Here is a 26,652-nt window from a genome sequence, read left to right on the forward strand (position 1 = left end):
TTTGCAAAAGCCTTTATCATAGCTATGTTGAGTCTCGGTCAAATCAGGCAATTTAGGGTAAAAGGAAAAGGCCTGACCTCCTCACCTAGCTCCGCACCCCCCTCAGGGAGCTAGAGCTCTCCCCTAAAGATACTCATCCTACATACACTGGTCTCAAACCTGACTCTTCACATTCAAAATCTCCCATAGTAACAGCTTTTTAAGTTTGTTCATGCGGTGAAGAACTCACAAGGCCTCCAGTATTTTAGTTCATACATCACTTCCGTTCCTAAAACACTACTGCCAAGCTTTAATGTTAACATTCTAAATGAATGGATGTATTTTTTATTTAGAATCCTTAACTGAGAACATTTATTCTGCACTGCCCCACGCCAATAAGGGAATTAGAGATCGTGTTTTTAGCTATTCCCTGGGTGAAGGACAATAGAAATGTGGGTCTCAGCTGACAGCACCAAGCCATCATGCTTATATTTGGGGCCAGCTGGTCACCTGTGGCAGGGACAGAAGAGAGCCCCATCCAGCTTCACATAGAACATCTCGGTCAGAACGTCCGCTCCATGGGCAAGCCACTTCACGAAACAGAAAACTTCTCTGCTGAACTGATGTCTAGTTATCAGCTGTCTTTTACTATCCAACAAATTAAAACCTCAATCAACTTTGAGGACACATCTTTCCATTACACGTTTCAAGAGCCACCATCACCTTACAACAAAGCACGTTTTTACCTCACAAAGCCACACACAGTGGAAAAGAGCAATGACAAAAATAAACACAAAACGACTCAAATATATTTATTCTCGTGTGTGTGAATGTGTTTTGTGCCATGGACAGTTCACTCCTAAAATCTCATCTCCTTTCACTTACCTCCTTTCTGCACTTTATCCCCCAGGAACATGGCTCCACATGGGAGGGAGATGGAAGAAAAGGAAAGCTGGTCACCAGGATGCTGTAATGGCAGCGAGACATTATTCGGGGCCCAGTCATTTAACAGGCCAGGCTGAGAATACATTAGCATCCCAGACAGAAGACCATCCTCTCCCGTCATCATTTGGAATTAAAAGGTTCCTCCAAAAAAAAGCTGTTTACTGCTTTGTCTGCAAAAAGTGCTAGAACAGTAAACCAAAGAGACAAAACAGCCTTTAGTGAATATTTATAGCACTTAAGAAGGTGTAAATTGTAATTAGCCATATGCTACACTTGCACAGCCCAACAAGAAATGTGCCTGATGGTGCCGGGGCTCCGTGGCCGTTTTTCAGGACAAATGCAGAATGGCTATTGAGGAAGGAATAATCCACAAAGGAAAGCTACAGCGCTGTCCCATTCTTTGGTTTCAAACACAGCAGATGAGTACTCTTTCTTCATGAGTCTGTGATTGTAGTCACATTGCTGAATTGTGTATCCCAACCAGAGTTCCTGGCTTGGGAGACAGGGAGGGAAGGCCCTATTGACTAAAGCCCCAGCCTTAAAATTGTAGATCTGGGGACCTATTTACTCTATTTACAAAGGAATCAGAATGCACATGGGTTACAAAGATAATGTTGTTTTACATTAGCATTTCCAGTTAAGAAAAACTGGTTCAGAGCCAGAGCCTATACCTGAGAGTGGTCTCAGAGAGTAAACCAACCTAACAAACAAAAACCCCACAAACTTTTGAAAACTTGGTTTTAGGTAACTGCTCTGCCAACTGTGCGACTTTCGGTAAATATATTACCTAACCTCCTGCAGCTTTAATCTATCATTTTCATAACAGAAGGGCTCCACTCAGCGATTTTTAAAAAATGGTATTCAAAATGTGTGTGGGTATGCACGCACTCTCTCCAACAACCTCATTTTCCTGAGATAAACCATTAACTTTCATTAGATTTGAAAAGGTCCTGTGACCAAAAAAAAAAAAAGGTTGAAGGAAGAATCGTAGCCCTGGTAGGAGAGGAAAATGAAACAGAATGTTCACGATCTTGTGCTGGAACAGAAAATTGACAGGAGGATTTCATTTGCTCTGTTTGGCTGAGAATAAGCCACTTTTCTCATGCAAATGAAGACCGATAAAGAAGATGAGTTTATATTGTTTAAAATGCAATGTTATTTTTTGGCTCAAATAGTTGTATCCCAGGAAATTAGGGATTAATTTGATTCTGAAAATCATGCAAATTCTCTTTGTGAATTTGTGCATTAATGTAACTTTCTTTTTTTTTTTTTTTTTTTTTTTTTTTTTTTTTTTAAAGATTTTATTTATTTTTAGAGAGAGGGGAAGGGAGGGAGAGAAACCCTCAATGTGTGGTTGCCTCTCTCAGCTCCCAGCTGGAGACCTGGCCCTCAACCCAGGCATGTGCCCTGACATGGAATTGAACCAATGACCCTTTGGTTTGCAGGCTGGCACTCAATCCACAGAGCCACACCAGCCAGGGCTAATGTAACTTTCTTCTAAGTGACTTCCACCATTGGGAGATAAGATTTGGCTACATTCTTCTCATGACAGATAAACACAGGGACGAGAGCCCTTAGACTGAAGAAGACTTCATGGATGACAAAGAATCTTTTATAATCTAATCTACTTGGTTCCCGCTGTTATGTTTTGATTTGGGGTTGACTTCATGATCAGATAAAGGGCAGCAAGTATGCGATTTCCACAGTCAACAGCTCCTCCTTCTCCTGGCTCTTGCCCCAACGGACTCACCCAGTATTGCAGCCAAGAAGAAAGTCTTTGGAATGCAAGCCCTGCCAGGGAGAGGGAGAGGCTCTGCTGCTTCAATGCTGCATCCCTCACACCTACAACAAAGCCCAGTGTAAACTAGTTGCTCAAGCAAGCATTCGTTGAATGAATTTTAATACTTACGAGTTTCAGGTTGGCTTAGGATTGGTGATGTCTCTTCCTGAGACTGAGTAGGTCAAGAGTATTTAACTTGGTTCTCTGAACTCTACTTTGGCTTCCTATTTTCTGAAAGCAATGTGAATTGCTCATTTTGATTCATAGAGCCCAGTTGGGGCTAAGACTCCCCATACGCAGGTGACATCATCTTTGGGCAATAGTTAAGCAACCAAAGTGGTTCAGGCAGTTCTAGTAGCATCCAGATTTTAATCCTGGGGAGCTTGGAGGCATTTGTCCTTCGATAAGGCACATTTTCACCCACCCTACAGAATCACAACCTCAATTTATTGACCCCCCATGAGATTGGCAAGTTCACCATTTCGGCCTGTGTTCTGTAGTTGTATAACTCTCCCATGTAAGAAAGAGCAGCAACAGCCACAGCAATAACTCTGACTCCTTCATAGAGGTTGGGCACTCAGGAATGAATCTGTTGAATTAAATGAATGCCCTATTATATAAGCCCAGTGCCTCTTGGGACAACATGTAAAACTGAACTCTTAGCAAGCACAGCCCTCTACAATCTAAATTCAAACACAGTTAATGGCTAATTTCCCTCACATTTCATATCCCCCTACTGTAACTCCTGAATTTTAGATCTACCTCAATGCATACTCTTTTGTTTTATAACTAAGGTTTGAGACAGAGAAATGCCTATTTCTCCACCTTAAACTTAGATCTATTTTAGTGTATGTTTTTCGCCAACTTAACGATGGCTTCTGAACGACGGTCCTTGGGTTGAGTGGTCAGAGACATGTTCATTTCACTGCTACCTCCGTTTTCTTTTTACTTCTCCTCCCTTTGTCTTCCTGCTCCTTCCTCCCAGACATCTACCCACGAAAGCTGGCTTCCTCAGGACCTGGTTACTCCCTTCACATTCGTGGTGCTATCTTTGTCAAGGTGTGTCGCTGTAGTATGCTAACAATCAAGGGTTATCTCAGCATGAAGGTTTTTGCAGAAGGGAAAATATTCTTCAGATTTTTTTAAAAGACAGCAACTCTGGGTACCTTTAGTGTAGTATATACAACACTGATTTCCAAGGATTTGATACAACACAATATCCATGAAGTCTATTATCTCGCACAGCAAGTTTCAGTGGACTTCTGGGACGCCAAATTACCTACGAAGCGAAAGACATGACACAGTGGTCCGGTGTACAGATTTTATCATAAAACGATAATGATTGAGCATATTTGCTCCAAAGCTTTATGTAATTCACCGGATAAAGCTAACCTTTCCGCCCGCCCCTCCCCCCAGCCCCAAAAATATGTTCTGGATAGATACCCTATTCTAAACATTATTTCAATTTTTTATTATTTAGAATACCCTAGGTGTTCATTACTCCTGAAGTATAAAAGATACAAGTACTATAAAATTATGGTAGAAAAGACTTAAGAAAAATGAAATTTTTTGAGAAAAGAGTGGTTAGATGGGGAAAATATGTCCTCAAAATGGAACTCTTTGCTGAGGGACACAGATGCAATACCTTGGGTCTCAGGAGAGCTTTAATTAGTCCAGCTCTTCCTTCAAGCGCATGCTCAGAAGCCCTGGCAGTGATTGTAAATTAGGGCAAAGAAATCCAGCTGGGCCTGAGTGGGTTAAGGGGGAAGGGCAGGATCTTAAAGGGGTAGCGGCCATTTAATAGAGCAATATCTCTGATCCCCATGATTCTAGCCATAGGCCCTTGAACCTACCACCACCAACCTACTCCCCCTTCTATGTTCCCTACCTCAGCTAGTAGTGCCTGCATTTTCCCAGTTATCGACGCCAGAAATGTAGGAGTCATTCTCAATTTCTCTTCTGCTTCTGCAAGATGCAATCACTATCACTTTTTGCAGATTTTACCTTAAATTTGACTTCATTTCTTCATCTTTCGTTATCACTGTTCTGGGTTGAGCTCCCACCCTCACCGGGTCTGAGGCCTTCCTAGGCCATTACAATGGTATCTCAGCTGGTATGTCTGTGTTTGACTGCTGTCAAATCATCTTGTACAAGTCACACTCCAGCTTCAAACACTTCAGCGGTTCCCCGCCACGCACAGGAAAAAGTTCAAACTCCTCAGCACTGCGTACCTGGCCTCTATCAACCCATCAGACCTCATTTCTGATATGCCCGGGTGCACTTTCTGTTCTCAGAGGAACCAACTCCTTTATATTGGGACATATATGCTAAAAGGAAGAGTTTTTTGATAACTTAAAATATATAACCTTTTAGGGAGTAAAGTGAAATAATCCAATTTCTCCCTAGCGCTTTATTAATTTAACTACATATCATGCGAACTATTAATTTATAATTTTTTTCACTGCCACACATCATGATGTCAAAATGTTTTTCAAAAGTTAAAAACATAACTCTTTTACCAATATAGAATAAACCCAAGCTAGATATTTTAATTAATGAGGAAAAAAAGTAGGATGGTAAAGCTGATTCTAAGAACATTTGAGGAACTGGTTATTTCCAGGAAAAAAACCCGAGAATGCTAAAGTAAGATGGCTAGCTTAAATACAAAGTGAGTTAACGTTTTACAGGGCAGTGAAATAATAGATGATCTTTTCTATGGAACATTATCACTTACATCTCTACCAAACAAAAACCTACAAATTTTCACATAACTGCACGGTGCCGGGACTCTAATTCATAGTAAACGGCAAAGTCAAACGCAGGTAAATTCTACAGAATTAAATAATCTTGGGGGAGACTGTTAAACATGGCAGCAGGATTGCATTGAAGGACATACCACAGTCCTCTTCCTGCTTTCTTGTTATTTTCAAGTACAGCATAATTTTTATTAATGGAGGTTTTTTGTTAAAACACGTCTCACAAACCTCTTCCGTCAGTGTTTTAGCACTACAAGAATCACTTCCTGAGTCAACAAATTTTTCCAGAACACAACGCTTTTATGTCCTCCTAAATTTTCCCAGATAAAGCATTCTTGGAATCTTGTGTAGGTTCTCGTGAGTTGGAAAAGAAAATAGAGGTCCTGTATTAAATAACTATAAACAGTGTATAGTTATGTGGATGTTAAAAGCGTAGTAGTAACTACCAAAGTAATAGTAATAATGCAAGCAGTAGCTCCCCAAAGTAGCAAAGAGAGAAGGGCAGTATATAAATGGCTTTAGGACTCTGCCAGATGGCCTGAGGGAAAAAGTAAGAAGATGGCAAAAAGAAAAAGGAAAGAAAATGGTAGAAATTGTTCCAAATATATAACCCACAATAAATATAAATGGACTTAATGCACCTAATCAAATACAGAGACTATCAAATTGAACGGATCAAAAAAAAAATCCTTCTTCCAGAAACATGCCTAGAATGTAATGAAACCAAAAAGATGCAAATAAAAGGATTACGAACAAAGTAATTGCTGCATCAAAAATCTGATGCAGCAATTATTATTAACAATTAATGTTAATTGCCTAATTAACATTAGACAAAAATAAGACAAAAAGCATTTTTTAAAAAAGCAATTTATTATGATAAAGGGAATGATTCAATTGGTACTTTTATGACCTACAGAAATAAAAAGAAGTTGATAAAAACTCAAAAATGGTAATTATTTATTAAAAACATATATGGTATAAAAACTGACACATTTATTAAAAACAGATGTATCTAGCAGAAAAACATCCAGGAGTAATACAGACTATTTGAATAATATTAACAAGCTTGATCTAACATATAGAGAACATTACACCCAAACAAACTGAGAATATTTTCTGTTTTAAAAAATTGTTCAGTTACAGCTGTCCCGCCTCATTGCTCTCCCCTTCCCCTCCCCCCGCATTATCCATGACCCCAAGCCCTCTATTCCTGTTCCTTGGCTTGCCCCTTCCCCTGCTTGCCCCTGTCATCCCCTCCCCGATGCACCCTCTCCCCCCCTCGCCAGCACGGTCAGCTTGTTCTTTATTTCTGTGTCTCTGGTTCTTTTTGCTCATTTGTTAAATTGGTAATATTTTCAATACATTCAGTACATTTTTCTAAAGTACCACACACTAGGTCACAAGAAAACACAATTTCCAAAGATTCAGTATTATCTCTGTTCACAAATCATTTAAAATAGTAATTAATAATAAAAATATGGTTTAAAAGTGGTACCAACTGTAATTGGGAACTAAATAAAAAGCACTGATAGATAAGAGTTCATTGGGTAAAGAGGGAATCATAGTGTCACGGAACATTTCAAACTAAAGACAATGACAGCGTCACATGACAGAAGCTGGGGGCGCAGCAGAGTCGCACCCAGACAGAGATGCAATGGCCAGAGCATGACTATTCTTTAAAGAAAGAGAAAACTGGAAGTCAGCTAAACTTTCACGCCATGTCGCTAGCATGAGAATTACAGGGTAACAAGAGTAAGTAAAGAAAGTAAAGAACTGATAGAATTCATAAAATAGAAAACAAAAAATATAGATAGAAAAATCAGAAAATGAAAACTGGGTCTTTAATAAATAATAAAGCAGAACAACCTCTGGCAAGACTGATAAGAATGGGACACTAACAATGAACAATATTAAGATTGAAAATATGGGGCACAAATACTGCTAGAGCATGATTTTAAGAAATCCTAAGAGAACGAGATGAACAAATTTATTCCAAAATGAACCCAAGTTCATTTTATATTGGTAAAAGAGTCATATTTCTCACTTTTGAAAATTTTTCTTTGACATGATGATGTGTGGGAGTGAAAAAATTATAAATTAACATTTCATATGATATATAGCTAAATTAATAAACTGTTAGGTAGAGATTGGATTATTTTATCTTACTCCCTAAATGTTTTTTTAAAGACGTTTTATAAAAACTAGCTAAAATAGAAACGTTTCTATAAAAAATAACTAAAAGTAATTGAAGAACACAAAACCATAAAGATATGTGATATCTACGCATCTACCTACCTGCCCTCCTATCTCTGAAATAAAGAGGCTCTCCCTGGAAAACAAGCCAAGACCAGATGGCTTCAAGGAGAGTTTTACCAGACTTTCCACTCGTTTTACTACGTACTAGAATCCCAAGGCCAAATCCAGACAAGGTCAGTAGGAAGAAAAGAAAACTATCAGCCCATCTCACTCTCTTAGATGTAAAATCGTAGATAAAACGGCAGGCGGTTGCCTCTGCCGTCCAATATTGTGTGGGGGTCGTGGCCTGGACCATGGAATACTATGCAGCTGTTAAAACCCGCCTTCGGAGGAGGAGGAGGAATGAGGGGACTAAGGTAAGCGACCACCGACCCTGGGCCCTGCGGCAACCTTCTTCACCTTTCCAACCCACCTACTGCCGTTTATCCTTCAAACACCTTGGCAGCCGTGGCGTCCCGTCCCAGGGATCAATCTTCCCCCTTTTGTGTTTCCTCTGTACCTCGTGCCTATTTCTACAAGCAAATCTATCTGGCAGTTGTGCAAGGCTTGTAGGATTGGGAAGAAGTGTTGAACAGTAAGTACCCTCCTCCAAAGGATCTAGAACGTCCCCTCCCCACCTCTCATACTGAACCGATTTACACAAAAGGACCGGTAATGCTGAGTCGCCACCAGGCCGCCCAACAGTTGTCGCGCCCTCTGAGCCCCGAAGCGGGGGCCTGAGCCGGACGCGGCTGCAGTTCCCATTCTCTCCATCAGAAAGGGCGCCTCTCGCCAAGCCACTTCCTCTTCCTCTCCGTTCCAGCGGCGCGGGCACCGATCCATCTCAGAAAAAAGCTCTGTAACAGGAAGCGCGGAGGCCAGGGTACCGGGCATCCAGCTCCGCTCCCCCGGCCTCCGCGCGCAGCCCGGGCTTCCGCGCTGCCAGCGCCCCGCGCACCCCGCCCGCCCCGCGCGCGCTCCCACCCGAGCCGGAGCAGGAGCCGGAGCCGGAGCCGGAGCCGGAGCCGGAGCCGGAGCGGGTGCCGGGGAGCGAGGGCCCCGCCGGAGTCGGGGGCGCCATGGAGGTGGAGGAGGCGTTCCAGCTGGTGGGGGAGATGGGCATCTACCAGATGTACTTGTGCTTCCTGCTGGCAGTGCTGCTGCAGGTGAGTGCCCCGCCGCCCCGACAGCGCCCCGCGCGCCCCGCTTCCGGGCGTCCGGCCGCGGGCGAGGCGTCCTCCTGCCCCCGCAAAGCTGGGCCCGACGCCGAGGCTCTGCGAAAACACCCGAGGTGGGAGCACCTTCCAGCCTAACCCCCCGTGAGGGCAGGGCTGGGCCCCAGGACGCCGGGGTCACCAGCCGGCCTGTCAGCCTCGGACCCTCCCACTATGGCGGTTTCCCCAGGTCCACCCACCCGTCACCTCCAGCGGGGAAAGGGGTGTGTGTGTGTGTGTGTGTGTGTGTGTGTGTGTGTGCGTGCGCGCGTCAGGTGGGGGTTAAGACCAGCCGGTTACTAAGGAGGGCAAAATTCTGTTGTTACCTGTGATCCACTGTGAACACGAAAGCGAATTGTTGCTCTCACCTGTGGCACTGACACCTTGGAATCGAGACCTCCGAGAGAGCCCTGGCGACCCGCTGCTGAGGGGTCCGGGCTGGAGCAGCCTCCTTCAGCTCTGGCTATCCGCTTACCGCCTTTAACTGGGTTGGGGGGGCTCCCTATTCCGGAGGTGATCAATGCATAGGTTTATTTCTCTCTGGTGTAAGTTCTGCTGGGTCATTCTGCCCGAGGCCACCCTCGGTTGAGCCTTCTGTGAGTCGAACAGTGCCATCTACAATGTGTGGCTATGAAATGGAATCACGTCTCATTGTACAGAATTCTCAGAGACGGTTTGCACACCCCAACCTAAAAATGTGCATTCCCGGTGCTCAAGGTCACTGCAAATAACGATTTTCCAGGCAGAAGTTACTCCTCCTTTGCCTGCTTAAAGATTCTATTTGACATCAATGACTTCTTCCAATATTCCTAAAGACGTTTTATTCACAAATCCCTTATTAGTATTTACTATGAGTCAGCCATTTTACATATTCCTTCGTTCAACAGATATTTAGTAAGTGCCTACTATGTGTTTAGCAGGGGCTACCGTAGTGGACAAATCAGAAACCCCTTTCCTGTGAAGCTTGTATTCTATTGGGGTGGGTGAGGCAGGCAGCCAGGATATAATGAGAGATTCTGAGGGAGGTACAGGATGCTCGTAAGTATAACCAGTGGTAACTATAACCAGTTCATCAGTTGCTTAAACCTTGCATGAGGCAACTGCTCAACAGGAAGATGGGGGTGGGGGGAGGGAAGGGTTCTTACTGTTTCTTTTCCGTTAAAATGATTGAAAGTTCAGGTGATTTTTATCACCAGCCAGCACTGTTCACATGTTGGACGGAGGGATGAAAGCACTTGGTTCTCTAGCAATGCAAGTTCTCCCTTCACACATAGGCAGTTTTCTGAAGTTTCTTTACGTTCCTCCTAGCTTTAAATGTTTTTCCCTCTGAGGGAAAAGCATTTGTGCTAAATTACAAAAGAGTGTTTAAAACAGAATAGGATTTTACTCTTGTAATCCTTTAAGCCTGATTTCATTTGTAATACTTTTTCTTTGGGAAAATTATTTTCCTGGTCTAACTAAGAATTCCAGGAATGTAACTCCGTGGCTGAGAAGTCCCACCTGCCCACTTCCCCACCTCTGCACTCTACCTTCGGGGTCATTATCTTTTTATCTGCCTAGCAGGGGATCCAGCAACCTGCAAGAAGTTTGTATTGAGTGGAGTGTGGCACTAAAAAGGCCACTGTTTTGGGGTTCAGGTCCCATTCAGTTTCCCTCACTGTTCTTTGTGGTTGACTCAGGGGGTTAGAGTTTGGTACCAAAGAAGTCTAAGCCCATGACTGTGACTTCACTGAACTCTGCCTGACACGTGGTTAGTATTTGCCATAGAAAAACCGGGTCTTAGAATGCTGGGAATGAAGTGACTCACTGTTTGTCTTGTAGGTGTGGCCTGGGGAGGTGCTTGTCTCCATGCCTTTGTCCCCAGAGGAGGCCCCAGGCCAGGCAAAAATCGTTCACAGCTCTCACATGTTTATGAGGACTCAACCACCCCTTTGAGAAACGGGAGCCAGGGGTCCTAGGACACCCTAAGTTATCCTGGATATGAGAATGGAGTTCCCAAAAGACCTCTCTACCTAGTCTGTTGTCGGAGAGGCTTGAGCTAGGGGAGCTGGCCTGCAGAGTGGTAGAACTGGGGAGTCCCGTGCACAGTTGTAACATGATGCTATCGGCATTCTGGTGGGGGTTACTTCCTTCAAAAGAGGAAAAAGTCAGAAGTCCTTTTCAGAGTTGGCTTAAATGCAAGGAGGTTAATGTTGTCTGCTTTTAAAACCAAAGCACTTGTCTACTGTTGCTCAAGGTAGACAAGGTACGGACCAACTGCTAGCCCTGCACATTGTAAATGGGACTGTCAGAGACAGGACCTGCCATAGGGCGGGGCGGAGCCTCAGCAGGAGCCTTTTCTGCAGCTGAGATTTGGTTAATGACCAACCTCTGCTGAGAAACACAAAACCAGAAGGACAGAAATGGAAACTTGACAGGTCCTTTGATGCGTTCTTCCTCCTGGGACTATTATTATTTTTTAAATGGTTTTCAACTCCATTTACTTCAAACACGTTCAAGTTCAAATAAAAGGACAAAACCACATTACAAAGCCAGCTCTGAAGATCTTTAGTTAACTGTTTTCTTGGATTATTGATGCTGTCATATAGCTCCTCAAAAGTGACCTCAATATCCAGTTACCTTTGGCTGGGAGACTGGCCTTCACGTCAGTGCAAACGTCATCGTTGGTGTCTCTGTAGTGTTCAGCTTTCAGACACCTAAAGAATATATGCAGATTTCACAGATTTCTCTTGAGCATAAGATGCAAATGCCCTGTGACAGCGATATGTGGTTTTAAAGCATATAAGCAAAATCTAAGGGAAAAAAAAATGGCTTCATATAAAAATGGTTGCCTTGCCCTGGCTGGTGTGGCTCAGTGTATTGAGTGCCGAACTGCGAACCAAAGGGTCACTGGTTCGATTCCCAGTCAGGGCACATGCCTGGGTTGCAGGCCAGGTCCCTAGTAGGGGGTGCGCAAGAGGCAACCACACATTGATGTTTCTCTCCCTCTCTTTCTCCCTCCCTTCGCCTGTCTCTAAAACTAAACAAACAAAACCTTAAAAAATAAATAAATAAAAATGGGTGTCTTAAGAAGAAGCAGTAAGATTTATAATTTTACAGTTAGAAAAATTCTCTCCCTCCAAATATACATGCCTTCCCTTGGGCTAGAGCTATTTGTGGTATTTAAATATGAATAATTTTGTTGACTTTCTTGCTGTTTCTGTTTTCTGATGGTGACCCAGAGTCGAAGGCATCACTACTGTTTAGAGTTTGAGTGTGTGTGCGCCTGTTTGCCAGCCTGTCTGGAGGAGGGAGGCTGGAGTCCGCTTCTTTGCTTTTTGATCTCTTTAGACATAAATGAAAACGGACCCCGCTTCTTAGCTCTAAGCCGGAGACTCCAGCTCCTTGATTTTTCTCAGGCTCGTGAATCATAGGTTGTAGTCTCATTTACACGGGATTTAAAACGTCCACTAAGCAACAGAAACATGTAACCTGTGACAAGCATTTGTTTCACCAGCAAAATTGTGGTGTTGCTGCGAACCTCAGCTTGAGCCGAAGTACTCTGGCGTTCTGGAGTCTATTAGTCTTATGTCAACTCTTAATAACCCCAATCTGACGTTTCAGATCCTAAAACTACCAGTGCATTCAAATCGTCCCCACAATAAACATCTTACAGCGTTTGAGAAAGTGGAATGACTGAACACGTATTTTGCAGGGAGGAAACTATTAGTATAACAGTCACCCATGTAAAGATGTTTACCTTCAGGGCTCATATGGGGCAGTCATATTAAAATGACTATGAAACATCATTTCACACTTAATAGGTTAGCAAACACTGAGTAGTCTCCCAGCACACGTGTGAGGAAAATGAGAAGTGGAAACCACACCATCTAGAGAACATTTTGCCCTGTCTGGTGAAATGAAAGCCCAGCATTGGAGTCCGAGGCATACATCCCACAATATCGCTTGACCATGTGCTTAAGGACATATGTATAGGATGTTTATTGCACTCTTTGTAGTAACAGAAATTAGAGACCACCTAAATGATTCTCAAAAAGGGACTAGGTAATTAAAATGAAGTATAAATTTAATGGGATATAACAATTAAAATGAATGAACCAGATCTGTACACAGCTACATGGATGAATCTCTAAAACACAAAGTTAGAAGAAAAAAACAAAACAACAAAAACCCAGCATAATATGTACAATACGACACAAACTCTTATTCTAAATTTTTAAAACATACGAGACGAGGCTGTACTTGGTTTGTGAATGTGTGTGAACAATGGGGTGATATGAACACATGGCGTGGAAGGATGCACACGCAGTCCACAGAATTGGCTCCCTTTGGGAAGGGAGGGAGTGGCACTGGGAGGGGAGGGGCACAAAGGAGGTTTCCTCTGTGTCTAATGTTGTATTTTAAACACCTGAAGCAAACATGATAAAGTGTTACTTGCTAATTGTGGCGGTGATGAATTGTTTCATTAATTTTGCTTTTGTGATATCTTTTCAAAATTAAAATATGGTGTGGAAAAGATCTGCGTACCTGGGAGAGAATGCTACAGCTCACTGATTGAGAACAGCAGTTCACTCTTTTCCTGATGCTCCTTTAACCAATTATGGCTGTGAACTGTGGTCATTCAACACTTGGCAGGGGGAGGTAGAGTGCGTTTCATTCAGGTGCTTTATTAAACTCGGTAGAGGATGCTGTCACAACTAGAATGCCTTGCCTGCCGGCATTCGTCACCACGTCCCGCTCTCCCCAGGAAATTCATGCGAAGACTGCCTTCCGAGGAGGTGTCTCCGCGGCGGATCGCTGATGGTTGTCGCCTCGCAGCCATAAGCCAGTGGTGAAGTTCATACCGTGAACATGAGTGAAGACCTTTGTTGTGTTACATCTTTAAGGCCACCTCTCTGTCCCCGGGGATCCTCACCACCCCCCGGGGTTCAGCCGTGAGGAGAGGCTTTAGTAAGAGTTGCATGGCTGTCATGGCTCCAGAACGTGCGGCCGTCTACCAGGGTCCTGTGCTAGTTTGAGCAAGTCTTATGCCACCCCTACCCTCTAGTTTAGTTCCGTCTGTCCTCAGACAGTGGCCCGGAGCTTGGACCGTAATCTGGGGATCGTTTGCCCAACGTGCCTTCCATTAGCTTAGGTGAGTGGGGCACCGTAGGTCAAAGGTAGCTGGCTACACTTGCCCCCTGGAAGCTGCTGTTGTCTGTAGACAGACACTGCCCCCTGGTGTAAAGCGAATGAAGCTGCAAACCAATCAGACCCTAGGATTTCCCTCCAGGCTTTATGGAGATCCAGGAGGCCTCTGGAGGTTTTGGAAGCTCCTTTGAGCCTGGAATATGTCAAGAATCGGGATGTGCCTTGGAAAGCATCTAGCCCAGCGCCTCTACAGCACCCAGAGCTCCAGACACATGTCTGACCAGGGCCACCCACCACTGCTTGGCATGCACCTTGACAGAGAAGTATTACCTTCCATGATAGCACAAAAAAAAGTCATTAAAAATATGAAGAGAGGCAACGTGAAGACGGCAGAAAAAACACTAGACACCTTGCGGCCTCTCCCAGGGGGCCCCTCCTCCTTCACTGTGCTCTTGGAAGTGATGGGAATCAAAACAAGTTTAATTCACTTGTTTTGCAAGTTCAGGATTTCTTAATGTTGCCCGGTGCCCCAGAGTTAGTTGGCATCGTGTTAGCGTTGACCTTGAGAATGCCAGCTTGGCCCATCACCACAGTCAGACCCTGCCTTCCAAGGAGGAGCCATCAAGTCAAAGACAAACGCAGCTCAGGAATGTCTCTGACTTCCTGAGCCAACCCCCCGACAGAAGCTAACGTCTGCATTCCCCAGGATCAGATGCTACTCAACAAACAGTATGTAACTGTAGAAAAAAAGAACAAAAATTACCAGAACACTATCACCCTGAGCTAAAACATGCTCGCCTTTTGATGTTATGACTTTCCAGACTTTTGATTATACAAATATGTACACTTATCACTTTTTGCAAAAATTTGTATTTTAACCTGGTTTTGCTTGTCTCACAATGTTGGGAATGCCTTCTGGTGCTCATAAGTGAACAAATGTGTCTTTTTTTATTGGCTGTAGCATAGTGTTCCCGGGTCTGGCTATGCTATCATTTGCTCATTCAGTTCTCTTTTGTTGCAAAACGTGGTTGGCTCTTTCCTCTCTTTCACAATCCCACAGCCCACGCAGCCCGTGCCGTGGGGTCATTCTTTGGCCCTGGCCTTCACTTCTCCCAGGCAAACGTTTACCACTCGTCTCGAGACCAAATTTCTCCTGACCCCACTTCTCTCATTCTCCCCAGATGGTCTTTGTTCCAACCTTATGAATGAAAGAGCGCTTACTAGGTATAAACTTCCTAAACATCTTTTTACTTCAAAATTCATTTTTATCCTCACCTGTCAACATGTTTCTCCACGGTGTCCAAGAGGAAGACGTTTCTCTGCCCTCTTTCCAGGGATGTCCTCTCACCTTGTCTTGGTTCTGTGTTTCTCCACCAATTATTTCTCGTGGTCTGTCTGTCTGCATTCCCTGGCACCCCAGAGCATGGCCTGCCTGGTGGACTTAGGCGGTACGTGGAAGTAGCATTAGCTAGCGCTAACTCGTAAAGTGAGAGGTTATTCCCATTTTGATCCTTCTTTAATCCTTCTATTTATCCAAGAAGAAAGTCTCATTTGGTGCTGACTCTTCTCAAAACACTTGCAAATATTTCTCTTTTAACAAAGGGAATGAACTAGAAGAATTAAAGAACATTCAGCCTTTGGCAGAAAACATTACCTTGTTAGAATTTAATAACATTCTGTTTTAGTTGTATTTATTATTCACTTTTTAAAACTTCTTTTTAAACTGTGGAACATTTTAAATGAAATACAGAGAACAATATCACAAACACACATGGACCTACTTCTAGATTTAATAAATGCTAATATTTTGCCATATTTGTTTAAGGTTCTGTCAGTCAAAGTTCAACCCAGAGAAGCAGGAGGCAGAACTCCTAGAATGGAGATACATGTCCATGTATACATGTGTGTATATGTGTCGCATACATATATGTATAGGTATACGGTTATATATGTAATCGAGGAATAATTTATTATAAGGACCTGACCATATGCAACTGTGGGAGCTGGCTCAGCTCTCCCTCCCTGTAGGGCTCTTGTCTTTGTGTCTGGTGCTGGGGCTTGAAGCCGCAGGGCAGGTGGTTGGGAAGGGAAGAGGCATCTGGAGCCCATCGGAATATACTGGAATCTGTGTCCCTCCCACTGTCTCCAGCCTCGATGAAGCAAATGCCTTGCATCGTAGAATTAAACACACACCTGGCCAGGAGTCAGACAAGCTGAAGGAGGGGCCAGGGGAGAGGAATCTGTTGCAGGTCAAGCTGCTGGGTCACACCGACCAGGCGAGCCAGCAAAGCAAAGAAGTGACAATGTGTGGGAGGCGCACAGGCAGCTGCCCCAACCTGCCGAGCATAAAAAGCAAAATGGCTGCTCCTTTGCTTCACGCCTCCCCCCAGAATTTGCCTGAAAATATCTCTCGCTGCCCACCTTAAATAAAAGCACACTCGCCGACCCTTGGCATTGTAACACGGTGCGTAGTTTTGTAGTTCCGTCTGCCTGGTTCTGTTTGTAGTGATGCAACTTTTTTTCTCTACAAATCTACTTAAGTTGAGAAATTTGAATTATTTTAAAAGGAGACTACTAAGTAAATCACAGGAAACCAAACACGGGCGTGTAAACCTCTTAGGGGGCGTACTCAGATGACTGAAATTTAGGAAAAGCTGAGTTAGCTGGCCCTGTGGTATCTCTTCAAAGAACACTAAAAGTACGTTCTTTACTTTCCTGCTCTGATTGGGCTACTTCTTTGGTCTAAAATTTCATTCCCTTGATTTTTGTTCTGATTAAACCCACTGCAGCCTCTCCCTGCCTAGCTCAGGGGCCACACTTGGGGCCATTTCCCTATTCCCCTAGTTGCAATTCCCGTCTACGTGCGCTGTGCTCTCTGTAACTGCATTTGGACTACGGCTAATGTGGCGCTTGTCAGAACCTGTCTGTATCTGTAGCTCTGGATATATTTGTTGTCCTGACTTGAATGCATGTGCCTAGAAAGAAACAGCTGGTTCTTATCCATCCTTGTTATCACCCAAGACTTACAATATTGTACAAGGTGTTGTAAAGTGTTGGCGCTCAGTAAACTTTTTTCAAAATTAAACCGAAGTAACAGGAAGAAGGTGGACCAGTGGCGGTATTTCCATTTAATTTGGGAGAGACAGAGGAACAGGTGCAGGTTCAATGGTGTGTCCAAAGTCTTAATTTGTGGTTGGAACCAAGATTAAGTTCCAGAATTCCTGGTTTTTAATCTGTTATCCTTTTTTCACCCCCTTACACTGTTCCGCAAGGAATTAGTTAAAATGTATCATAGGCTCTTGGGTTTCTTGAAAGGATATAGAAGTGTAAGTTGGGGTTTCTTTCCTTCAGGAGGGGACAAATCATTAGGAAATCAGAATTTAATTATATCTACACTGTTAAATAATGATGCAAAAATAATATTCCTGCAGTAAATAATGCAGGCAGTGCACGCTCGTGACTCAGGAAAGAAGACCTTAGTGAGGGCTAGAGTGGCTCACGGACTCCAGACGGAGAGCTGACCTCGAGCTGAACTTTGAAGCGTGGGTTTAGGGAGAAATGGGTCATTCCAGGTGGAAAACCATAAAATCGGAAAAAGTGTGGAAGAGGAAATAACCTATACCCGTGCTACACACCGTGTGGCCCAGACCAGCAGCCTTGACCTCAGCAGAGCTCCTTAGAAATGCAGACTCTCGGGTCCCTCCTTGGCCTAGGGAATGAACCTGCGCATCAGAGTTTGGGAGGGGCTGACAAGCGCTATTTGTGCGGGGTTGTGCGGTCTACTGCTGGCTGAAGAAACCTCCCATGTGACCCTCAGCATAGGTTAGTTAGCTAGGAATGAATTAGGTGACGATGTGCTACCAGTGTCCGTTCTTACTAGAGGAGCACACGAAGTTTATCAAGGTGTTGATTTGCTGAAAGGTTGCCAGCGCCGAGGTCCAGGCCCAGGTTTATAGATCCCATGTTCTTTCCATACCACACAGTGAGCTGTGGCGTCCGAGGGATTGAACAGGCCAGCATAGAGCTGGAACTCGGAGCAGGCAGCAGCAGGCCGCGGGTGGGGATCTGGGATGCTGGGCCATCATCATTTATCCACTCATGGGTTTTGACCGGAAGAGCCTCATGCGGAGTGTCTCAGGAGACCCAATCTGGTGGAGGGATTGGAGTCGGGAAGAAACGTCACTTAGAGACACCAGTTAGTTAGGACAAACAAGTCAAAATTTTTTTAATTCAAGAAAATACATAATATTTGTAAGTCACCGTAAAATATTTATGGAATACTCCTCTGTGCTGGGCTCCGGGCCATTGGTTTTGACCGTGTCGTACGTTTGGTTCAGTCAGTCAGACAACTGAGCACCAGGTGCCCGAAAGCTAACAATAATGACAAGAATAAAATCATCCTTGATTTTTCCTGCTTTTTTCCCCTCTGATAAAAGCTCTGGCCCCAAAGCAAGGTGGCTCCCAGTCTCATCCTGGTTTTGCTGTTAGTGCCCCTGGTAACCTTGAATGAGTCGCTGATTGCTCTGCAGCTCATTTTTCCTGCTTCAAACAGACACCCTGCTGCCCATGACTTCATAGACAAGATATTGTGACGGGAGAGCTGGGGAGACGCTTTTGGTTTCCTGAGTGTTACCGAAGCTTCTAATGCTGTTAACCATAAAATGGCTTTTAAAACCTTCACTTTCTGAAACTTTTAAAATTTCAATTCCCGAGTGCATTTTAGTCACTTTTCTAATTATAATTATATTGAGAGGGAAGACAGCCCCAGCCATCTGTGGCTCTTGCTCTCCTTCCCTGGAGGTGGCACTAGAGAAGATAATGATTTATTGGAGGTGTTGTTAGTCCCACTCCGGAGGAGAACGGATGGTGGTTTCTCATTGTGCCTCGAAGGCCCGTCTGCTGATGGGTGCGATTCATTAGACAAGAATGTGCGGGCGCATGTGTGCCTGGTAGTTGTGGAGCAGGAGAGTGAGGGGAGATTTGTACTCTGCGGGAAAGAAGCAGGGTGTGAGCTCCGGGATGGTGGGGGAAGAGGAAAGCCAGCCCTGTGTCCCCTGTGTAGGTGGAGCATCCCCAAGACCAGACCAGGGCTAAACCTTTGGCTTCATATGACCACATAACCCATGTGTGTGGCTCTAGGGTAGAGGACCTAACAGGAATCTCTGTGCAAAGTTTAAGCATCACCTTTCACCTCGTCATGGTGCCTCTTCCACAGGGTTTATCATGTGGTATTAAAGCTGCCTGTCTCCTCTGTCTCCCTGATCTTCAGCCAAACCAAGCCCGGCCACGCGTGTTAGACGAGACACAGGCTGGGGCCGTTCTGTGGAGCCTGCACTGCAGAGACAAGCTGCGTGTTTCTGATCCTTCTGGTGACATGAAGCCATGGCCCTGTGTGTTCATTTGGGGGGGGGGGTGTGCATACATCCATGTGCAGGGGGGTGGGGCGGGGGAAACCTTGTGAGGGGCGCTGGAGGGTGGAGAAGACGAGAAAGTGGGAAGTCCTTATTCAGCCTATAGAGTGCTGGGAATACGACCGATGAATACAGGTAATACTGACTCACGAGGTTTCCCTGCTCCTACAGCATGAATCAGTATAGCTCTCCACCACCTTTGCTTTCCAACTGCTCTCTACACATTGCGGTTTCTGCCAAGAATGTCAGCCTTCGCAAGGAAACACAGCTCAGAGGTGAGGACCCTTTGGAGCCTTTCCTCCTTTGCCTAGAACATTGTTTATCCTAGAATGATCCAGATAAAAGTACAATGTGTTAATATGTTTCCTACTCAGAGTAGCGCCTGGCCCGTTGTTGGCACAAGGGAGGTGCTCACAGTTATTAGAAGTGTTCCATCCTGGTCATTTCTTCATTCAGTCACTTGGTGAGTGTGTGATGTCCCATATCCAGGCCCTGAGTTATGTGCTTTGGAAGCCCAAAAGGTGAATCAGATGGAGATCCTGCCCTCAGGGAGAGTACATTCCAATAGGAAAAAGAAATAAGCAAATACGCGCATAAAATGCAGTGTAGAAAATGATAGGAGTCTGAGAAAGGTCTAGATGGAGCTTTGGGGGGAGGGTGGTGAGCAGAAGCAGAAGGGGGCTTCTGAAGAAACCCGAGAGGAAGGCAGGATGTTAGGAGGCGGCATCTGAGTTGCATCTTGGAGGATGGAAAAGGCTCAGACATTTACAGCAGGAGGAAGTGCTTTCCAGGGAAGTGACAGGGAGCAGAAGCAGAAAAGAGCAAATCTAGAGAGACAATGTAACTAACTAGCTTGCCTTGCTGGACTGAAGGCTGTGCATTTACCAGAACCGAGTTTTGTGTCATTTCCCAAGTTTCCTTGCCCCATTTTTTGTTTTCACTTCTTTACCTATCAATTAAATTTCAGCGGGTTATAATCAGGAAGGGCAGTGACTAAAACCGACCCAAGTGGCTTTATAGATATAGCTGCTGCTAAATGTATCATCTCTCAGTTGTTGTAATTATTAATGTTTCTATTTTTATAAGCTCGCCTCCTGTTCTAAACCTTCCTTAATAGTATACAGACAGGGCCAAGGAAGCAATAGAAATCCAGAAACATGTTTTCCTTTGCACTTTCCAGTAAATCACCCACGCAGGCTGCCCGTGGCAGCTTTGTACATCTCGAGAGGCCCGCAGCCATTCCACTCAAAATAGGCTGGGGCTGCCTTCCGTCCCGCAGCCCACCGAGAGGGGGAAAGTCACACCTTGGGTTTCGCACTGGCTTTCTCTTATGACACTCACAACCTCACGACTTTGTCACTCTGACAGTAATTCCAGCATCTACTTGTGATGCATCACTGTGCCTCCGTGCTTTAGCTTATCTGCTGAACAGCTGCGTGTGCCCCATCAGAATGGTGTGGAAGGTGCTGGGGGGGGACGTGCCCTGAGGAATGGACATTCACTGTGGGCAGGTCCATCCACCCAGATGTGCCCCCGGCTTCACGCCCACCCAGTGGGGGTGTTACTGTGTGCTGCCGAGCATTCACGAGCTGTGTTTGTTTTAGACCCTCGTTCTGTTTAAAAGTATTTCAACGCATCAAGTTCTAAGCGAATAGGGATAATCTCTTAAAATAGCGATTTCTCACTTTGGAGAAAGTTCATCTGTTTTCTTAATACATGTTCAGCTTGAAATAATCATCCAACAACAAGAGCAGATGTAAATGAAAATCCACAGCAGAAAAGCCTGCATTGGGCCTGAGAGCTTGTAGGCCCTGTTGTGAGCAGCTGAAGAGCTCGGAATAGTCAGGGACAAATGGCATATGTACTCAGTAAGTATTTCTTAAATGAGTGAGTGAGGTATTTTTTTCCTTTAGGGAGGCAACTACGTGTAGATTAAACAATGGTTAAGTACAGCCAAGGGTTATAAAGTGAATATCTCTTCCTGGAATTTTGAATTTCTTTACATTGCATTGTAAGTTGTATACTGTATTTTAAAATATCACCCAGTCAAGTACATATTATGCTTGCCTGCTTTAATAAAGCACTCCCGCCTGGGTGCCCACCCTCTCCTATATATGCTTCATATGTGTGTGTGTGTGTGTGTGTGTGTGTGGTATGTACTGCTTTCTGAGACATTTAACTGTGCCAAAGGGTCTTGTTTAAACAGAGAATTCAAGGCCACGATACTCCTGGATGCTCGTCTATGCTTATCTGAACTGAGGGTTTAGTGCTGAGGAAAAAACAGTTGGAATGTTAGTCTTCTAAATCCGAGCCAGTAATATTTTCCCTTCCCCACCCCCGTGTCGAACCATCTATGTGCAGTGTTCTCAGCATCAGATGGGTCTCATGCGTAAGAGGAAACCCCTCAGAAAAAACACCAGGTGCTTTACAGGAGGGGTTGCCGGCGGCTTCATTAGGAGTAGTAGATCTCGAAGCTTCCTTTTCACGTTTTTTCTCCTTTGTTTCTGATATGTCCAGTTTCTATAGCTCAAAAGCAAGAAAACAGTCTTGCAAGGTTTGTGAGCTTATGGATAGTGTTTCCAGCACAGATGGTTTTGTGTGTTTGCTCCTCCAGCTCTACGTGGCCACGGAGGCCATCCTCATCGCGCTGATCGGGGCCACGCCGTCATACCACTGGGACCTGGCAGGGCTCCTGGCCAATCAGAGCCACGGCGGCCAGAGGGCAGGTGAAGACTGGGCCCTCGGGGCCTGGCTCCTGAGGGCCAACGGCAGCGAGATCCACAAGCACGTGCACTTCAGCAGCAGCTTCACCTCCATCGCCTCCGAGGTAAGCCGGGGGTGGGGAGCAGGGGAAGGAAAACGGCCATCGGGGCCACTAAGTGGACTCGTCTCCTGGTCCCAATGGAGCCGCCTTTTTGTCTGTTGATTTAAATTTCAGCCACATCTTCAAGTAACTTTCTAGTAAATTTCAAACACATTCCTTTTCCTTCCTACTAAAAATGGGAGAAGCATGAGTCTTACTAAATTCATTAAATGAAGATAGAAACTCCAAAAGATGTGTCCTTCAACAACAGCGTCCTTTTAAAAAGTGGATGAACACATCCACGTTGGGTTATTACAGACACAAAAATTGACAAATGAAAGAGAGAGAAATGTCGTGACCCATCTGGAGCATCCAAGGTTCATGGTTAAGTCCCGTCTCCTGTGCAGACCACATGACTATACAACCTCAGATACAAACGTAGCACTTCCTGTGGGCAGGAAGCCTTGCTTTCCAGCGGGGCTTTGCTGGCCAAGAAGGTTCTGAAAAGGACCCAACCTTCTGGGCCAGTCAGAGGTGAGTAAGCTGAGGGCAGACAGCTTGGTGAAGAGAGACCCTGGACTGAGGGGCTGGGCTCATGCTCAGCTGAAAGTGCCTGTACTGGTTGTTAACATGTTAAAATAGTCTACGTTCTTTGCCTTCTCCCCACAAGCTCTCCATTTGCTCACTGCTATCCCAGAAGTTTCTCCTCCGTTCAGATTTTTTTGAGTTTATGTCATGGTATTGAATTTTGTAATATACATCAATTTGCCATTTTCCGCATCAATTGCAATGATCCTGCTGTGATTTTTTCTTCTTTACCTTCTAACAAGGTGGATTATACTAATTGATTTTTAAATATTGAACCAGCCTTACATCTCTGGATGGCATATAATTATTTTTATATATTGCTGAATTCTATTTGCTAATATTTTGCTAAGGATTTTGGCTTCTGTATTCATGATGGATGTTGGTCTATAGTTTTGGGGGGATTTGTTTTATTTTTATCTGGTTTTCGTATGAGGGTAATCCTACCTTCATAAAATGAATTTAGAAGTGTTTCTATTTCCTAGAAGAGATTGTATAGAATTGGTGTTAGTTCTCTAAACATTTGATAGAATCCTCCATTGAAATCATCTCAGCCTGTAGATTTCTTTTGGAGGAGTTTTAAAATTATGAATTCAGTTTTCTTAATAGGGCTATTTAAATGATTGATTTTGTATTGTGAATTTTCAAGGAATTGGTCCATTCTATCTAAGTGGTCAAATGTATATGTATAGAGTGGTTCACAGGATGATCTTCTTATCCATTTGACATCTTCAGAGTCCGAAGTGATATCTTCTCTTTTATTACCTGATATTGGTAATTTGTGTCTTCTCTCTTATTTCATTGCTTGTCTGCCTTGAGAGGGGCTTGCCGGTTTTATTGATGTTTTTAAAGAGCCTGCATTTGTTCCATTGATTTTTCCCTGTTGTTCTATATTCAATCTTATTGATTTCTGCTCTGCTCTTTATTATTTCCTTCCTTCTCCTTTCTTTGAGCTTATTTTTGCTTCTTTGTAGGTTCAAGAAGTGGCAGCTTAGATTATCATTGAGAGTCTTCCTCTTTTCAAATAAGCACTTAGTGCTATAAATTTCCCTCTCAGGATGGCTTTAACTGAGTACCACAAATTCGGACATGTTGTATTTTAATTTCTATTTAGCTTCATGTATTTTTTTTTTCTCTTGGAGATGTCCTCTTTGACCCAGGGATTGTTTAGAAGTATGTTGTTTGGTTTCCTAGCATTTGTAGATTTTTCCCATTAGCTTTCTCTTTTTTATTATTTCGGATTTGATTTTATGGTGGTTGGAGAATACGTTCTGTACCATTTCAATTCTTCCGGCCCAGGATATGGTCTTTCTTGGTATATGTCCCATTGGCACTCCAACCAAATGTGTGTCTTGTTGCTGTTGAGTGAAGTGTTTTATAAATATTGTTTAGACCCTTTTGGTTGATACTGTTACTGAGCTCTTCTGTATCCTTGCCAATCTGCTCCCCAGTCGTTCTATGGATTGTTGAGAGAGGAGCGTTTGTGTCTTCAATTATAATCGTGGATTTATTGATCTCTCCTTTTACTCTTCTTAGTTCTTGCTGCACACACTTCACAGCTCTCCTGTTTGGTATAAACATAGCTGTGGTTGCTGTGTCTTTGGGTGGATTGGCCTTTTTATCATTTGATAACCTCCTTCTCTGAATCAGGTAGTTTTTTGTGTGTGTGTGACATGCGATAATTTGGAGAAACTCACATTTTATTCTCCATAGCTAAACTTTTATTGAATACAGCCACGCTCATTGGTTTAGGTATTGTTGATGGTAATTTTCACGCTACAGTGGTGGAGTTGAGTAGCTATGACAGACCATCGAGCCGGAAAAGGTAAAAATATTTGCTACTCTCGGTTCTTTGTCCCTGGTAATTTTATTTGTTCCAAAATGTGCTTTATCTGATATTAATATAGCCACTCCTGCTTTCTTTGATTAGTGTTAGCATGATATATATTCTTTACCATTATGCGTGAAGTTCGTTTCTCGTAGACAGCGTATAATGGAGTCAGGTTTTTGAATCTACATTGCTGGTCTTGGTCTTGGTGTATCTAGGTAACCTACACTTAATGTAATTACCTGTTAGTGCATACCTCTCCCGTTGGACTTTTTGTTTTCTGTTTGTCCTCTCCTTTATCATTTTCTCCTTTGTTTATCCTGCCTTTCTGTAGGCTACTTGGACATTTTTCACAACTCCGTTTTGACTTATCTGTAGTGTTTTTGAGTATATCTCTTTGTATAGTCTTTTTAGTGATTGCTCTTGGCAATCACTCTATATGTATACATATATGTGTGCATATATGTGTGCATGTCATTATATGTGTGTATGTGTGTGTGTATACATAATTATCGCAGTCTACTGATACTGTCAAATCACTAGTTTGAGCGACATAAAGAAACTCTACCTCACTTTACATTCCTTTGCCCTCCCATTTATAATACAGTTATCGTAAATACTTTTAGAACCACATTGCTCAGTGTTACAATACATATAAAAAGTGCCCCCTGCGCCTGTGGAGAGAGCGAGCAGGCTTTGTTGGGGACTCTTTTGTTGCTCCCCTGGCATTTCTGAGTCGCTGGCTCTTCCGGCGCCCGGCCTGGGGTGTGGAAGGCAAAGAGAAACCTAGGGCTCTCATCGCCGTGCCATTTTCAGGCCCCTGGGCCCCTGCTGGGTCTTCTCACCACCTTTCAGAATTGCCTTTTGTTTGTTTTATGCAAAATGTCCAGGGTTTTAGTGGTACATCGTGGGATAAATAGGGAAAAGTAGGTTGACTCCATCTTGCTGGAGGTGAAAGTCCTCTTGTGTCCTTTTGACCTGCTCATCATTTTATTTGAGCACTTCAAACGTTTTTGGCATAAGCAGATATCCCAGGTTCATCTTGCACTTTGCCACCCCACCTGTAGAAAGCCATTTCTCTGAAAAGCCCTGGTTCTATTTATCGCCCCCATCGCCCCCAATGGGTGAGAGCAATAGGTCTGCTCACCACAATACAATGAAAGTGAATTTCAGACCAAATTCTGCCACGCCTGTAAACACTTGCTAACTAAATTCTTTTTTCTCAAAGCACAAAATAACCTGTCTTGCAGGCTTGAGAAGTCCTAGCTCCGTGGTTTTACAGGTGTTCCAAACTGCGTGCGCGACAGGTCATGGAGACAAAGTCCAGCTTTCCAGAGTCAGCGTGCTGACCCCCTCCCTGCCAGCATCCGGCAGATAGCACCTTCCAGAGTTCATGTTGGCTCAGGACCAAGGAGAGGTTTTAGTCTAGGAGAGCCCCTCTATAGATGAAGAGGGCAGACCACACTGGGTTGTCTCAGAATTTCACGGAAGGGCTGTGAGTGTCTCTAAGATACATTGAGCTAATCCATGTATCACGAATGCCTTTACTTTCACCAGGAATGGCTCCTGTTTAAAATTCAGCATTGCTAGTCAGCAGGCTACTGTTTTAATTAAGGACAAGCACAGCACCCATTGTTGATAGGGATAAGGACTATTGGTGCCCTGGTAGGAGATTCCTCTGGAGAATGGGCTTTCTGTAGCGGAGGCCAGAGGAGCACTGCTGGGCAGGGCAGCCTTGATGGGCATGCCCGTGGGACCAGGGCGAGAGCTTGGCCTGAGGAACATTTACGCAGAATGTCCCACAGTATATGCTTAATACCTTAAATTAAATAACATAGTAACACTATGCCTCAGCACGACAGGCACTCCACACATTTCAGTGGAATTGAATTAAATTAATATTAATGAAATCCATACTTAGGAACCCTTTTAGGTATCACCAGAGGGACACCATTATTGGCAAATGTTTACTGAGCAGCTACTACT

The 26,652-nt window shown here is 44.0% G+C and overlaps 1 protein-coding gene and 1 long non-coding RNA gene across 6 annotated transcripts in view; one reads left to right on the top strand and one right to left on the bottom strand.

Moving 5' to 3' along the window:
- Positions 1–870: 870 nt before the first annotated feature.
- On the bottom strand, positions 871–5,097 carry LOC123480778 (uncharacterized). 3 transcript variants are annotated; one of them, XR_011650616.1, is made up of 4 exons: positions 4,593–4,671; positions 3,871–3,983; positions 2,675–2,766; positions 871–1,106 (listed from the first exon to the last, which is right to left on the bottom strand). It is a non-coding gene; the product is annotated as an uncharacterized lncRNA (long non-coding RNA). The 3 variants fall into 3 exon arrangements; XR_008425635.1 differs by lacking the exon at positions 4,593–4,671 and adding an exon at positions 4,709–5,097 and having other exon boundaries at positions 2,675–3,983; XR_008425634.1 differs by having other exon boundaries at positions 2,675–3,983.
- Positions 5,098–8,369: 3,272 nt separating this feature from the next.
- The window catches only part of SLC22A15 (solute carrier family 22 member 15), a 68,401-nt gene continuing 50,118 nt past the window's right edge, over positions 8,370–26,652 (top strand). The window contains exons 1-3 of one of the 3 annotated variants that reach the window (XM_053914452.2): positions 8,371–8,861; positions 21,175–21,318; positions 22,065–22,277. In XM_053914452.2, coding sequence (XP_053770427.1) covers positions 21,310–21,318; positions 22,065–22,277 — 222 coding nt within the window. In that variant the 5' untranslated portion in view covers positions 8,371–8,861; positions 21,175–21,309. Of the gene's footprint in view, positions 8,862–21,174; positions 21,319–22,064; positions 22,278–26,652 lie in introns of all 3 variants that reach the window. The other 2 variants (XR_008425633.2, XM_053914451.2) reach the window with 2 other exon arrangements.

Source organism: Desmodus rotundus, chromosome 12 (assembly GCF_022682495.2).
Source record: "Desmodus rotundus isolate HL8 chromosome 12, HLdesRot8A.1, whole genome shotgun sequence".
In the NCBI taxonomy this organism is placed as follows: domain Eukaryota; kingdom Metazoa; phylum Chordata; class Mammalia; order Chiroptera; family Phyllostomidae; genus Desmodus; species Desmodus rotundus.